At 43.8% G+C, this 16,562-nt stretch overlaps 1 protein-coding gene across 1 annotated transcript in view; it reads right to left on the minus strand.

Annotated features, from left to right (window-relative positions):
• The window catches only part of ctr9 (CTR9 homolog, Paf1/RNA polymerase II complex component), a 108,111-nt gene that overhangs the window by 20,807 nt on the left and 70,742 nt on the right, over positions 1 to 16,562 (minus strand). The window contains exons 16-17 of the mRNA XM_059976231.1: positions 14,440 to 14,588; positions 5,439 to 5,555 (exon numbers count right to left, since the gene is read on the minus strand). Coding sequence (XP_059832214.1) covers positions 5,439 to 5,555; positions 14,440 to 14,588 — 266 coding nt within the window. The remainder of the gene's footprint in view (positions 1 to 5,438; positions 5,556 to 14,439; positions 14,589 to 16,562) is intronic.

Raw genomic sequence — 16,562 nt, forward strand, 5'->3', positions numbered from 1 at the left:
CTGTTTAGGGCCTGAATGGTTTTGAGGGAGGAGGTGTAGGGGCAGGTGTAGCACTTGTTCTGCTTGCAAGGGTAAGTGCCAGGAGGTAAATCAGTGGGGAGGGACAAATGTAAAAGGGAATTGTATATGGAGCGAACCTTTCAGAACCTTGCAGCTTCTGGCAGACCGCATTGAGCATCTGGAGCTGCGATTGGATTCATACTGAAGCATCTGTGATGCTGAGGAAGTCGTGAATAGCACGTTTAGTGAGTTGGCCACACCACAGGTAAAGGCTACACAGGCAGAAAGGGAAGGGGTGGCCACTAGACAGCGTAGCAGTAGGTAGGTAGTGCAGGAGTCCCCTGAGGTCATCTCCCTCCTAAACAGATATACTGTTTTGGATACTGTTGGGGGAGATGTCTCATCAGGGGAAGGCAGCAGCAGCCGAGTTCATTGCACCATGAGTGGCTCTGCGGCACAGGAGGGAAGGAAAAGGAGTGGGAGAGCTATAGTGATAGGGGATTTGATTGTAAGGGGAATAGAGAGGAGTTTCTGCGGCCGCAAACGAGACTCCAGGATGGTATGTTGCCTCCCTGGTGCAAGGGTCAAGGATGTCTCTGAGCGGCTGAAGGACATTCTGGAATGGGGGGGTGAACAGCCAGTGGTCGTGGTGCACACAGGTACCAACGATATAGGTAAAAAACGGGATGAGGTCCTACAAGGTGAATTTAGGGAGTTAGGAAATAAACAAAAGTAGGACCACAAAGGTAATAATCTCTGGATTACTACCAGTTCCACGTGCTAGTCAGAGTAGAAATAGGAGGATATTTCAGATGAATACGTGGCTTGAAAAATGGGGCAAGGGGGAGGGATTCAAATTTCTGTGGTATTGGAACCAGTTCTGGGGGAGGTGGGACTGGTATAAACAGGATGGTCTGCACCTGGGCTGGACTAGGGGGAGCGTTTGCTACTGCTGTTCAGGAGGCTTTAAACTAATGTGGCAGGGGAATGGGAACAAGTGCAGAGAGACAGAGGGGTGTAAAATGAGGGTAGAAGCAAAAAGTAGTAAGGTGAAAAGTAAAAGTGGCAGGCAGGCAAATCCAGGGCAAAAAGCAAAAAGAGCCACTTTTCAACATAATTGTATAAGGGCTAAGAGTGTTGTAAAAACAAGCCTGAAGGCTTTGTGTGTCAATGCGAGGAGCATTCGTAACAAGGTGGATGAATTGAATGTGCAGATAGTTATTAATGAATATGATATAGTTGGGATCACAGAGACATGGCTCCAGGGTGACCAAGGATGGGAGCTCAACATCCAGGGATATTCAATATTCAGGAGGGATAGACAAGAAAGAAAAGGAGGTGGGGTAGCATTGCTGGTTAGAGAGGAGGTTAACGCAATAAAAAGGAAGGACATTAGCCTGGAGGATGTGGAATCGACATGGGTAGAGCTGCATAACACTAAGGGGCAGAAAACGCTGATGGGAGTTGTGTACAGGCCACCTAACAGTAGTAGTAAGGTTGGGGATGGCATTAAACAGAAAATTAGAAATGCGTGCAATAAAGGAACAGTAGTTATAATGGGTGACTTCAATCTACATATAGATTGGGTGAACCAAATTGGTAAGGGTGCTGAGGAAGAGGATTTCTTGGAATGTATGTGGGATGGTTTTCTGAACCAACATGTCGAGGAACCAACTAGAGAGCAGGCCATTCTAGATTGGGTATTGAGCAATGAGGAAGGGTTAGTTAGCAATCTTGTTGTGCGAGGCCCCTTGGGTAAAAATGACCATAATATGGTGGAATTCTTCATTAAGATGGAGAGTGACATAGTTAATTCAGAAACAAAGGTTCTGAACTTAAAGAAGGGTAACTTTGAAGGTATGAGACGTGAATTAGCCAAGATAGACTGGCAAATGATACTTAAAGGGTTGACGGTGGATATGCAATGGCAAGCATTTAAAGATCGCATGGATGAACTACAACAATTGTTCATCCCAATTTGGCAAAAGAATAAACCAGGGAAGGTAGTGCACCCGTGGCTGACAAGGGAAATTAGGGATAGTATCAAGTCCAAAGAAGAAACATATAAATTAGCAAAAAAAAAGTGGCACACCTGAGGACTGGGAGAAATTCAGAGACCAGCAGAGGAAGACAAAGGGCTTAACCAGGAAAGGGAAAAAAAATTATGAGAGAAAGCTGGCAGGGAACATAAAAACTGACTGTAAAGGCTTTTATAGATACGTGAAAAGAAAAAGATTGGTCAAGACAAATGTAGGTCCCTTACAGTCAGAAACAGGTGAATTGATCATAGGGAACAAAGACATGGCAGACCAATTGAGTAACTACTTTGGTTCTGTCTTTACTAAGGAGGACATAAATAATCTTCCGGAAATAGTAAGGGACCGAGGGTCTAGTGAGCTGGAGGAACTGAGGGAAATACATGTTAGTAGGGAAGTGGTGTTAGGTAAATTGAAGGGATTAAAGGCAGATAAATCCCCAGGGCCAGATGGCCTGCATCCCAGAGTGCTTAAGGAAGTAGCCCAAGAAATAGTGGACGCATTAGTGATAATTTTTCAAAACTCCTTAGATTCTGGATTAGTTCTTGAGGATTGGAGGGCAGCTAATGTAACCCCACTTTTTGAAAAAGGAGGGAGAGAGAAACCAGGGAATTATAGACTGGTTAGTTTGACATCGGTGGTGGGGAAAATGCTAGAGTCGGATATCAAAGATATGATAACAGCACATTTGGAAAGAAGTGAAATCATCGGACAAAGTCAGCATGGATTTGTGAAAGGAAAATCATGTCTGATGAATCTTATAGAATTTTTTGAAGATGTAACTAGTAGAGTGGATAGGGGAGAGCCAGTGGATGTGGTAATTTTAGATTTTCAAAAGGCTTTTGACAAGGTCCCACACAGGAGATTAGTGTGCAAAGTTAAAGCACATGGTATTGGGGATATGGTATTGATGTGGATAGAGAATTGGTTGCAGACAGGAAGCAAAGAGTGGGAGTAAACAGGACCTTTTCAGAATGGCAGGCAGTGACTAGTGGGGTACCGCAAGGCTCAGTGCTGGGACCCCAATTGTTTACAATATATATTAATGATTTAGACGAGGGAATTAAATGCAGCATCTCCAAGTTTGCAGATGGCACGAAGCTGGGCGGCGGTGTTAGCTGTGAGGAGGATGCTAAGAGGATGAAGGGTGACTTGGATAGGTTAGGTGAGTGGGCAAATTCATGGCAGATGCAATTTAATGTGGATAAATGTGAGGTTATCCACTTTGGTTACAAGAACAGGAAAACAGACTATTATCTGAACAGTGGCTGATTAGGAAAAGGGGAGGTGCAACGAGACCTGGGTGTCATTGTACACCAGTCATTGAAGGTGGGCATGCAGGTACAGCAGGCAGTGAAAAAGGCAAATGGTATGTTGGCATTCATAGCAAAAGGATTTGAGTACAGGAGCAGGGAGTTTCTACTGCAGTTGTACAAGGCCTTGGTGAGACCGCACCTAGAATACTGTGTGCAGTTTTGGTCCCCTAATCTGAGGAAAGACATTCTTGCCATAGAGGGAGTACAGAGAAGGTTCACCAGATTGATTCCTGGGATAGCAGGACTTTGATATGAAGAAAGACTGGATCGACTAGGCTTATACTCACTGGAATTTAGAAGATTGGGGGGGGGACCTTATTGAAATGTATAAAATTCTAAAGGGATTGGACAGGCTAGATGCAGGAAGATTGTTTCCGATGTTGGGGAAGTCCAGAATGAGGGGTCACAATTTAAGGATAAAGGGGAAGCCTTTTAGGACCGAGATGAGGAAAAACTTCTTCACACAGAGAATGGTGAATCTGTGGAATTCTCTGCCACAGGAAACAGTTGAGGCCGGTTCATTGGCTATATTTAAGAGGAAGTTAGATATGGCCCTTGTGGCTAAAGGAATCAGGAGGTATGGAGAGAAAGCAGGTACAGGGTTCTGAGTTGGCTGATCAGCCATGATCATACTGAATGGTGGTGCAGGCTCAAAGGGCCAAATGGCCTACTCCTGAACCTATTTTCTATGTTTCTAAAGCAGAAAGTAGGGGGTCGGAGGGAAAGATGTGCTTGGTGGTGGGATCCTGCTGGAGATGGTGTAAGTTACAGAGAGTTATGTGCTGCAAGTGGAGGGTGGTGGAGTGGTAGGTGAGGACAAGAGGAAGCCTACACCACCTCCCTCACTACCATTCAGAGCCCCAAACAGTTTTTCCAGGTGAGGCGACACTTCACCTGTGAGTCTGTTGGGGTCATTTACTGTACCCTGTGCTCCCAGTGTGGCCTCCTGTATACAAGTGACACTTGACATAGACTGGGAGACTGCTTTGCTCAGCATATAAGCTCTGCCTGCCAGAAAAAAAACCAGGATCTCCATTTTAATTTCACTTCCCGTTTCCATTCTGACATGTCAGTTCACAGCCTCCTCTACTGTTGTGATGAGGCCACACTCACGTTAGAGGAGCAACACCTTGTAACCTGGGTAACCTCCAACCTGATGGCATGAACGTTGATTTCTTGAACTTCTGGTGATGCCCCCTACTTCACCATTCCCCATTCCCATTTCCACCTCTCATCTCATCTCCTTCCTGCCCATCACCTCCCTCTGGTGCTCCTCCCCTTCTTTCTTCGCTGGCCTTCTGTCCTCTCCCATCAGATTCTGCCTTCTCCAGCAATGTATCTCTTTCACCAATCAAATTCATAGTTCTTTACTTTACCCCTACCCGCACTCCTGATTTCACCCCCCTTGCCCCCAAGGGGTTTTTCCTCCCTTTACCCCACTTTCTTACTCTGACTTCTCATCTCTTTTTCCAAGTCCTGATGAAGGGTCTTGACCCGAAATGTCAACTGTACTTTTTTCCCATAGATTCTGCCTGGCCTGCTGAGTTCCTCCAGTATTTTGTGTGTGTTGCTTGGATTTCCAGCATCTGCAGGCTTTTTCCACTGAGGATGGGTGGGAATACAACCAGAGGTCATCGATTAAAGGTGAAAAGTTTAAGAAAAACATGATGGGAAATATCTTTATACTCAGAGGGTTGCGAGAGTGCTACTTGTGCAACTGGCGCATGCAAGCTCACTTCCAAAGTATAAGAGAAGTTTGGACAGGTACATAGATGGTAGGGGTATGGAGGCCTATGGCTCTGGTGCAGGTCAATGGCAGAAGGCAGTTTAAGTGCTTTGGCATGGACTGAATGGGCCAAAGAGCCTGTTTCTACGCTGTACTCTTCTATGACTCTATAAAAACAAGGTAACATGACAAGGTGGCATGTGTTATGTGTGGAACAAATGCACTTTTTGGGCAGTTTCATACCCTACAAATGCACCCAGATGTTTCCAATATTTTTCTGAAAATTTATCAAACAGCAGATGACCATAGTCATGTGACTACAGTTCTATTTATGGTGCGCATTAGGCAAATAAGACTTACCTTCAGCAAAGTCTGTTTGCAGTCTTGAAGTTTGCCACACTTGAAGTAAGCCCTTGCTAAGAAGAGCAGTACTTCTGTACTCTGGTGTTTGTAAAACTTCTTCAAGCAGTTTTCATACTGGCCAAAACAAAAGAGCATATTACTCACAGTTCCTCTACAACTCTCATCTAGGACCTGGGCCCCTAACCTGCATGATAATGGAAAGATAAAGGGCTTTGGGATGTCCTAAGGCAGTGAAAGGCATTGAAAATAATAAGTTCTTGTTGTTTTTTTGTGCTGTCTATTTTGAAAAGCTCATCCACTGTTGGGATTCTGTCCACTGACGCACAGCCACTTTCTTTTCGAGTGACTCACCTTTACTGGCCTTATCTAAGAAAGGATATGCTGGCTCTGGAGAGGATCCAGAGGAGGTTCACAAGAATTATCCCAGGAATGAAAGGTTAATGTATGAAGAGCATTTGATGGCTCTGGGCCTGTACTCCCTGGAGTTTAGAAGAATGGGGTGGGTGGGAGAATCTCATTGAAACCTAGCAAATACCGAAAGACCTAGGTAGAGTGGATGTGGAGAAGATGTTTCTAATAGTGGGAGAATCTAGGACCCGAGGGCACAGCCTCAAAATAGAAGGACGTTCCTTTAGAATAGAGAGAGGAACTTCTTTAGCCAGAGGGTGGTGAATCAATCAAGATGGTGCAGGTGTACATCAACAACTCTCTATGGGCTGCAGAAAATTGTACCAGTTTTCCTCTTAAATATACTCCATTTCAACTACTTTTATTGCAATCAGCAGCATGTAAATTTCCTCTCAATAACAGATTACAAAATTATATCAATGATCTTCAGATCTCAAGATCGACGGTTAAACGTAGAGCAAAAGCCAGTTAAGTGCAGTGCCTTTAAAAGTCAATGCCATGGCCAAAATTGCAGCAGGAGAGGTGGAATTCAAACCAGGCTGAAGTGCATGGGGGATGAGGCCTCCTTTGCCTAGCATCTTGTTGGCAAATGTGCAGTCACTGGAAAATAAGACAGATGATCTCAGGGCAAGGCCGAGGCAGAGGCAGATCTCAGTTGTTTGTTGCACTGAAACACAGTTAACTGCAGAAACACTGGATTCAATGATACGAGCGCAAGTTTTTATGACTTTCAGAACAGACTGAACTGTCAACTCTGGTAAGGAAAAAGATGGTGGCATGTACTGTTCAGTCATTTCTCATTGGTCCACAGATGTTGGGGTTATGTTGACTTCTTGTTCCCCTGACATTGAACAACAATTAAATGTAGACCATTCTATTTGCCTCAGGACTTTTCATTCACGATCCTGACCACAGTTTACATACCACTGGTGGCCGACTATAAGCAAGAACTTGCAAAACTGACAATGTCTGTAAACAAGAAAAAGCCCATCCCAGCACATTTCAAATTATAGCCAGCAACTTTAAACAGGCCTGTTTGAACTATGTTAATAATGCCCATCATTCCTTTCTAAGACCACATTTTGGCAGTTTAGATCACTTGGCTAAACTCCTACTACCTGCATGCAGACAGAACCTAAAGAGCAAGGCTCCAGAGATCAAGACGGGAGGCAGAGGAATGATTACAGATTGCCTTGAGTCAAGGGACTGGGCCGTGTTCAAGAGCTCATCTGAGGACCTGATGACTACACCAGTGTCATTACAGATTTTATTAAATCACAAAACCCACAAAATCATTCTGTTCTTTTCCCAATCAGAAGCCCTGGATGAACAATGAAATCCTGAATCTGCTGATAGCCAGATCAGAGGCATTCAAGTCTGGAGGTGCAGATATGATCTCCAGGAAGGCATCTCATAGGCAAAGTGGAGATTCTGCACAAGATTGGAGTCAACGAGGGATGCTCGACAGTTATGGCAGGGTTTGAACTCCATAACCACCTACAAAGTTAAATCATGTGACGTAGTGGACAGCAGAGCTCGTTTCCAGATGAGCTCAATGCCTTCTATGCCCTCTTTGACCACCAGAACAGGGAGGAACCATTGTGCACCCTCATGTTTCCTGATGATCCTTCGGTCTTAGTATTTGAAGATGAATTTCAGGCTAACTTCAAGAGAGTGAATCCACTGAAAGCATTCAGTCCAAACAAAATACATGGCCGAGTAATGATGACCTATGCCGATCAACTCTCTAGTGTATTCATGGACATTTTCAACCTTTCGCTCCGGCAGTGTGTGGTACCCACGTGCTTCAAGCAGGCTTCAATTGTACTGGCGGTAACTTGCCTAAATGATTATCGCCCAGTGGCACTTACATCCAGTGATGAAGTGTTTTGAGAGGCTGGTGTGGAAGCACATCAGCTCCTGTCTGAGTTGTGACTTGGATCCACTATAATTCGCCTTCACATAACCCTGGAACATCTGGACAGCAAAGATGCACCCATCAACATGCGCTTTATCAATTACAGCTCAGCATTTAACAACATCATCCCCACAAACCTAATCAGTAAACTCCAAGACCTGGACTTCAGTATCCAGTTGTGCAATTGGATCCTGGAGTTCCTCACTTCAGATTCAGATACAGCTTATTGTCATTTAGAAACCACAAATGCAATGCAGTTAAAAAATGAGACAACATTCCTCCAGAATGATATCACAAAAGCATATGACAAAACAGACCACACCAGAAAATCCACATAACGTTTGTCAATCCCCAATCCAGAGTCCGGAGAGGCTGCTGCGTATTAATATCGCGCTACCATCTTAGCGTGTTCCCCGGAAAGGAGCTCCAAATCCACCAGACAAACAAGACCAAAAACTAAAGCTACAAGACCTGCACAAAATCACATAGTTACAACATGTAGTTTCAACAGCGCAAACAATAGCATAATTGATAAAAAAAAGAGAATGGGCACAGTAAAAATAGTCCAAAGATGTTAAAAGACTATAAGTTCAAAAGAAACCACTCCATAGTTTCCACAAGTTCTCAGGGTCCCGACTGACTCGTCATCCCATGCTGGCGGCAGAAGGGAATACCCCTGCTATGGACTTCCACGGCGCCGCCCGACTCAGCCACGCAGACGAGGCACACAATGAAAGCGCCACCGGACCCAGACTTGCAGACACAGCACACAGTGAAAGCGACCCGAGCGGACTCTGAGTCCGTTGAACCTCCGACCATCCCCCTGGCACAGTTTCTCCGAGCACCATCCTCTGCCCAGCGTATTAAGATGCCCTGCCAACAGCCATCAGCAACGCGACCCCGAGGACTGGGGGCCTGTTCTTGTAGACCCCTGTCAGTTCAGATTGGCAAAAGCAGCTCCTCTGCACAGGAGCACTGCAGGGAAGTATACTTAGCCCCCAGCTCTACTCACTTTACACCTATGACTGTGTGGCTGAGTACAGCCCCAACACCATATACAAGTTAGCTGATGACACCACTGTTGTGGGCTGTATCACAGGCGGTGGTGAATCATCATACAGGAGGAAGAATACTCGACTGAATGGTGTAACAACAACAACCTTTCACTTGACGTCAATTAGACCAATAAACTGATTGTAGATTTCAGGAGAGGGAAACCAGAGGTCCATGAGCCAGTAATCGTTGGAGGGTCAGAGTTGGGGGGGGCGGGGGGGGGGGGGGGGGTCAGTGACTTAAACTTCCCAGGTGTCACTATCTCAGAAGACCTGTCCTGGACCCATCATATAAATATAATTGCAAAGAAAGCACAACAGCTGCTCTACTTCCTTAGGAGTATGCAGAGGTTTGGCATGTCATCAAAAACCTTGGCGAAGTTCTATAGATGCATAGTGGAAAGTATGTTGACTAGCTGCATTATGGCCTGGTAAGGGAACACCAATGCCTCTGAGTGGAAAATCCTACAAAAAGTAGTGGATTTGGCCCAGTACATTACCATAAGACATAGGAGCAGAATTAGGCCATCTAGCCCATCGAGTCTGCTCTGCCATTCAATCATGGCTGATCCTTTCTTTTCTTCTCCTCAACCCTAGTTCCTGGCTTTCTCCCCGTAACCTTTGGTACCATGTCCAATCAAGAACCTATCAATCTCTGCCTGAAATACATCCAACGACGTGGTCTCCACAGCTGCATGTAGCAACAAATTCTACAAATTCACCATCCTTTGGTCAAAGAAATTTCTCTGCATCTCTGTTTTGAAAGGGTGCCTCTCTATCCTGAGGCTGTGCCCTCTTGTCCTAGACTCTCCCACCATGGGAAACATCCTTTCCACATCTACTTTGTCTAGGCCGGGGGTCGGCAACCCGTAGCTCCAGAGCCGCATGCGACTCTTTCAACACTGTGCTGCGGCTCCCTGTGGCTTTGGAAAATAAATGAGTATTTAATTAAAATGTATTTTATGTTAGTTTGTTAGTTTTTGAAATGTAATTCTAAATTTGAAGATTATGGTGATCTTGTACAATCTAAATAAAACGTTGTGGCGAACCATTTCCTGGCACATCCGAACCGGCTCACAATTTGCCAGCGTTCCAGCTAAGGGTGATAGCCTACAGGGGTTTGAGTACATGTCTTTTGGAGCATCCGCGCCCACGGGGGGGCAGGTTGAGAGAGGCTTAAAAGCAAGGCTGTGTAGTTCGAATAAAGTTATCTTTGACTGCAGTTTAACCACTCCGTGTCGTTATTTTAGCACTGCATGTAGCACACCGCTACAATGTGTTTTTATCGCTATTAATATACGTCACCACTGCCAATGCCTGACACCCGCCAGTGCGCGATTTCTTTTAATTTTTCGATCCAAGGTAGGCTACGATGTAGTAACCTTCAACCCAACGTCTTTTTTTCGGAGTTCAAAATGTTTTTGTTGCATGCAGAAATGTAATTTCGTTTTCTCTGCAGGAGTTCATCGATTTCATAAATGCAACACATTATAGTTTGTTTATGCATAGCATAAAGGCAAAAAAAAAGTTGTATGCAGTGTTATTTCATTTTAAATGTCAAACGGGTTTTGTGGCTCCCAGTGTTTTCTTTTCTGTGGGAAGCGGTTCCATATGGCTCTTTCAGTGGTAAGGGTTACCGACCCCTGGTCTAGGCCTTTCAACATTCGAAAGGTTTCAATGAGATACCCCCTCATCCTTCTGAACTGCAGCAAGTACAGGCTCATGAGCCATCAAATTTTTCTCGTATCCCTAGAATCATCCTTGTGAACCTCCTCTCCAATGTCAGCACATCTTTTCTAAGATGAGGGGCCCAAAACTGTTCACAAAACTCAAGGTGAGGCCTCACCAGTGCCTCATAAAGCTTCAGCATCACATCCTTGCTCTTGTATTCTAGACCTCTTGAAATGAACGCTAACATTGCATTTGCCTTACTTACCACCGACTCGACCTGTAAGTTAACCTTTAGGGTGTTCTGCAGAAGGACTCCCCAATCCCTTTGCATGTCAGATTTTTGGATTTTCTTCCCGTTTAGAAAATAGTCTGCACATTTACTTCTATGACCAAAGCGCACGATCATGCATTTTCCAACATTGTTTTTCATTTGCCACTTTCTTGCCCATTCTCCTAATGTCTAAGTCCTTCTGCATCCTGTGTCCTCAACACTACCTGCCCATCCACTGATCTTCATATCATCTGCAAACTTGGCAACAAAGCCATTTATTCCATCATCTAAATCATTTATATACAGCATAAAAAGAAGTGGCCCCAACACCGACCCCTGCGGAACACCACTAGTCACTGGCAGCCAACTAGAAAAGGATCCTTTTATTCCTACTCACTGCCTCCTCCCTATTAGCCAATGCTCTAACCATGTTAGCAGCTTTCCTGTAATACCATGGGCTCTTAACTTGGTAAGCAGCCTCATGTGTGGCACCTTGTCAAAGGCCTTCTGAAAGTCCAAATATACGAGGGGTGATTAGTAAGTTTGTGGCCTAAGGTAGGAGTCAATTTTAGAAAACCTAGCACATTTATTTTTCAACATAATCCCCTCCTACATTTACACACTTAATCCAGTGGTCGTGGAACATACGGATCTTGGACCTCCAGAAAGTGTCCACAGCAGGGGTGACTTATAAGTTTGTGGCCTAAGGTAGAAGGAGATGAGTTATACAGCTCTCGTTGCATGCACATGCAGTTCAACTTTTTGAGTGATTATGCAGAAAGTTTGAAGTTAATAACTCATCAGGGTGATTGATAAGTTCGTGGCCTAAGGTAGAGGGAGATGAGTTATTAACTTCAAAACTTCTTGCACAATCACTCAAAGAGTTGACCTGAATCACCCCAACCACAAACTGTTCCAGCTACTACCATCCAGGAAACGCTACTGCAACATTAAAGCCAGGACCAACAGGCTCCGAGACAGCCTCTTCCACCAGGGCATCAGACAGATACATTTACACTGACACAATTGTATTTCTGAGCTATATTGACTGTTCTGTTGTATATTTTACTGTATATACTATTTATTACAAATTACTATAACTTGCACTTTGTACATTTGGACAGAGATTTAGCATAAAGATTTTTACTCCTCATGTATGTGAAGTATGTAAGAAATAAAGTCAATTCAATTCACTACCATCAGGCTCTTGAACAAAAGGGGATTACTACACTCATTTAAGGACTCTTATCTTACAGAAAACCTACAACACAATACAGGCCCTTCGGCCCACAAGGTTGTGCCAGATATGTCCCTACCCTAGAAATTACTAGGCTTACCCATAGCCCTCTATTTTTCTAAGCTCCATCTACCATTCAAAAGTCCCTTAAAAGACTCTTTCGTATCCGCCTTCACCACCTTTGCCGGCAGCCCATTACTGAATAAGTGCATCAGGAACTTTCCACACCGAATCATCTAAATGTGTCACCTTGCAGTGCTGGCAGTGGATTCCGACACAGCAGATCACATCCATGACAGATCCTTAAATAATTTCCATAACAAGTCCTCAGTGAGGCCACAAATAACAGCACACAAATTAGGAACAGGAGTAGGCCACTGGGCCTTCTCTGATACTTAATATGATGATTGATTTGAATCTCTGAGATAATATGAATGGCATTGACTGTAAACTGGCTTCTGTGACGACTTCAATAGGAAAAAGACTTTGTTTCCATTGCCTTGAGAGAAGAAGGGTTTCAAACTCATGAATCTCAGAGAAAGGTTTGTGTCAATCTTGTCTTAAGTGTACCAACACTTAAACAGTGACAATTACATCTAGGTTGTCCAAGAAGAGGAAATATTATCTCCACGCTGTCAACACCCCAGAATCTATTTATCTTTAAACTGAGTTACCTCTTGCTCTTCTAAATTTCAACAAATACAAAACTAACCTGTCAAGCAATTCTTCATAAGACAACCTTCTAATTCCAGTTAGTCTAGAAAAGTTCCCTTTAACTACTTCTTCTTCTTCTTCTTCAGCCCATCACCCCTACTGAAACACTACCCACCAACAGCAGCCTGTCATCAGAGTCCTCTGTGCAGGGTTTACAGAAAGTTGATCAGCCCCGTGGCTTCTTGTTTCACTACAAAACTTCATATGTCTTTTAGGTGAAGATCCTTTTTCTCACAGGGATGAGGTCTTTGGAGCTTCTGTTGGCATTTCTGTAGTTCTGGGTGTTTACGGGCTGGGGTTGCTAGCCCCATGTCCAAGTCTTCTTTCACAGCTGGGCTGTCATTTAACCATTTACTACTGATCATCTTTCCTTAAATAAGAACGCCAAAGTTATATGAAATATTCTATCACTGGCAAAGCTCTCCCTACAAGGAACGCTGCCACAGGAAAGCAGCATCCGTCGTTATGGCCTGGTATGGAAACACCCCTGTCCATCACGGGCAAAGCCCTTCCCACCAATGAGTGCATCTACAAGGAGCACTGTCACAGGAAAGCAGCATTCATCATCAAGGACCCCCAGCTTCCAGGCCATATTCAAGCAGGAGCCAGTTTTCAACTCTTAATGCAAAGAGTAAATTGGAAGCAGTTAATTGAAGTTAATAGTACAACTTTGCAAATAAACACACTCTGATGCACAGACCAAGAGATAAGGTTCGCAAAGTTGTGATCGTGAGACATTTGCATATGCATCAACAAACGTTAAGACAATGGGACTGTGTTAATTCTCCTGGGTTTTGAGTAATGGGTTTACACCAGTGGAAACAATTTTCAAGGAAGACACAGACCTAACTGGTACTATTAGTTAGCTCTATCAATAGCTGGGGAATGTCTGGCTCTCTGTCGTCAGTAGGTTTTAGAATATTTGGACTAATTATAGTTTCCCCATCAAAAGGGTTTGAACCTTTAGACAAACAGACATACTTTATTGATCCCGAGGGAAATTGGGTTTCGTTACAGCCACGCCAACCAAGAATAGTGTAGAAATATAGCAATATAAAACCATAAATAATTAAATAATAACCAGTTAATTGTGCCAAGTAGAAATAAGTCCAGGATAAGTCTGACACTCTGAGGGAGGAGTTGTAAAGTTTGATGGCCACAGGCAGGAATGACTTCCTATTGCGCTCAGTGTTACATCTCGGTGGAATGAGCCTTTAGAGATGTCTTATCAATTACAGTATGCCTCCACTGTAAACATGTACCTCAAAGGAACCACCTCTTCTCACTGCTGCTTTTTGGAAAGAATACAGGAGCCTTAGGTCCCACAGCACCAGGTTCAGGAACTGTTATTACCCTTCAACTATCGACTCTGAGATGCAGTCTCAGCAATACACTCAATACATCACTACTGTTGTACTGAATTGCATTAAATACACATTTCTTAGCCTTGCTCATTACCTGCATAATATCCTTTTGCAAATCGTGCATCAGTACACCCAGATTCCTCTGTACCCCAGACCTTTGCAATATCCCAGGTTCATGATCAGTTAACTGCTCTTAAGTCCACAGATGCTGCCTGATCTTTTGAGTATTTCCACTGTTTTGCTTGTTACTAAAGCTGTGCTCTAAACACAATTAACATTTAGATTTTTATATTAGCAGGAATTATCATCCGCATTCAACAAATGTAATTGGAAGTTAAAATAATGGTCATGTTTAATACATACCATCTGCACAGCACTAATGTACTGTTTCTGTTCCACGTAGATGTGAGCCAGATTTAGCCAGACGTCACTGATTTCTGCTGTTGCCTCTCTCACCTGTGCAAATACATCGCGAGCCTCACGCACATAGCCCTTGTGGGCCAATACCGCACCTGTTGAGAGAAAGGCAAGGATATTTGTATACCATTTTGGTACTGATCATAGTAAAGAGATGTTCCTACAGAATCATGGACATTATATAGCATTTTAAAGCAAGTGCAAACATGGAAAGACCTGGGAACGCTGGCATTGCAGAGGGTCGAGAGGAGCTTCACGAGAATGATACTGGGAATGAAAGGATTAATGTATGACGTGTTGGGAGTGATATTTACAAATTTTCCAGTCCTCTGGAAGTATTCCAGAACCTAGTAATTCTTGAAAGGTCATTACTAGTGCCTCCATAATCTCTTCAGATACCCCTTTCAGAACCCTGATGTGTAGCCCATTTGGTCCATGTGACATATCTACCTTCAGACCTTTCAACTTCTCAAGTACCTCCTCTTTAGTAATAGAAATTATACTTGATTCTGCCTCTGGCATTCTTGAATTTCTGGCATACTACGTCTTTCACAGTGAAGAACTGATGCCAAATACCCATTAAGTTTATCTGGCATTTCTTTATCCACCATTACTACCTGAGCCATGTCATTTTCCAGCGGTCCAATATCTACCCTTGCCTCTCTTTTACTCTGCATATACTTGAAAAACCTTTTGGTATCCTCTTTTATACTACTGGCTAGGCTCACCTTCATATTTCATCTTTTCTCTCCTTATGGCTTTTTTAGTTGCCTTCAGTGGTTTTTTTTTATAAAAGTATATCCAGTCCTCTAAGTTTCCAATAAATTTTGCTGTATTATATGCTCTCACTTTCCCTTTTATACTGCCGACTTTCCTTCTCAGCCACAATTGCATCATCTTGCTATTAGAATACTTCTTTGGGATATATTTATCTTGAACCTTCCAAACTGCTCCCAGAAACTTCAGCCATTGCTGCTCTGCCATCATCCCTGCTAGTATCCCCTTCCAATCAACTTTGGTCAGCTCCTCTCTTGCCTCTGTAATTCCCTTTACTCTACAATAATATTGATAGATTGAAACACAGAAAACCTACAGCATGACACAGACCCTTTGGCCCACAAAGTTGTGCTGAACATGTCCCTACCTCAGAAATTACTAGGCTTACCTATAGTCCTCTATTTTACTAAGCTTCATGTACCTATCTAAAAGCCTCTTAAAAGACCCTATCGAATCCACCTCCACCACGGTTGCTGGCAGCCCATTACACTCATTCACCACTCTCTGAGTAAAAAACTTACCCCTGACATCTCCTCAGTACCTACTCCCCAGCACCTTAAACCTGTGTCCTCTTGTAGCAACCATTTTAGCCCTGGGAAAAAGCCTGACTATCCACACGATCAATGCCTCTCATCATTTTATACACCTCTATCAGGTCACCTCTCATCCTCCTTCGCTCCAAGGAGAAAGAACCGAGTTCACTCAACCTATTCTCATAAGGCATGCTCCCCCATCCAGGCAACTTCCTTGATAAATCTCCCCTGCACCCTTTCTATGGCTTCCACATGCTTTCAGTAGTGAGGCGACCAGAACTGAGCACCTAAATTCAATTCCACAATTGATGAAGGCCAATACACCATATGCCTTCTTAACCACAGAAAACCTGTGCAGCTACTTTGAACGTCCTATGGACTTTGACCCCAAGATCCCTCTGATCCTCCACACTACCAAAAGTCTTACCATTAATACTATATTCTGCCATCATATTTGACCTCCCAAAGTGAACCACTTCACACTTATCTGGGTTGAATTCCATCTGCCACTTCTCAGCCCAGTTTTGCATTTATCAATGTCCTGCTGTAACCTCTGACAGCCCTCCACACTATCCACAACACCTCCAACCTTTGTATCCTCAGCAAACTTACTAACCCATCCTTCTACTTTCTCATCCAGGTCATTTATGAAAATCACAAAGAGTAAGGGTCCCAGAACAGATCCCTGAGGCACCCCACTGGTGACTGACCTCCATGCAGAATATGACCCGTCTACAACCACTCTTTGCCTTCTGTGGG

Source organism: Hypanus sabinus, chromosome 7 (genome assembly GCF_030144855.1).
Source record: "Hypanus sabinus isolate sHypSab1 chromosome 7, sHypSab1.hap1, whole genome shotgun sequence".
NCBI classification, from domain to species: domain Eukaryota; kingdom Metazoa; phylum Chordata; class Chondrichthyes; order Myliobatiformes; family Dasyatidae; genus Hypanus; species Hypanus sabinus.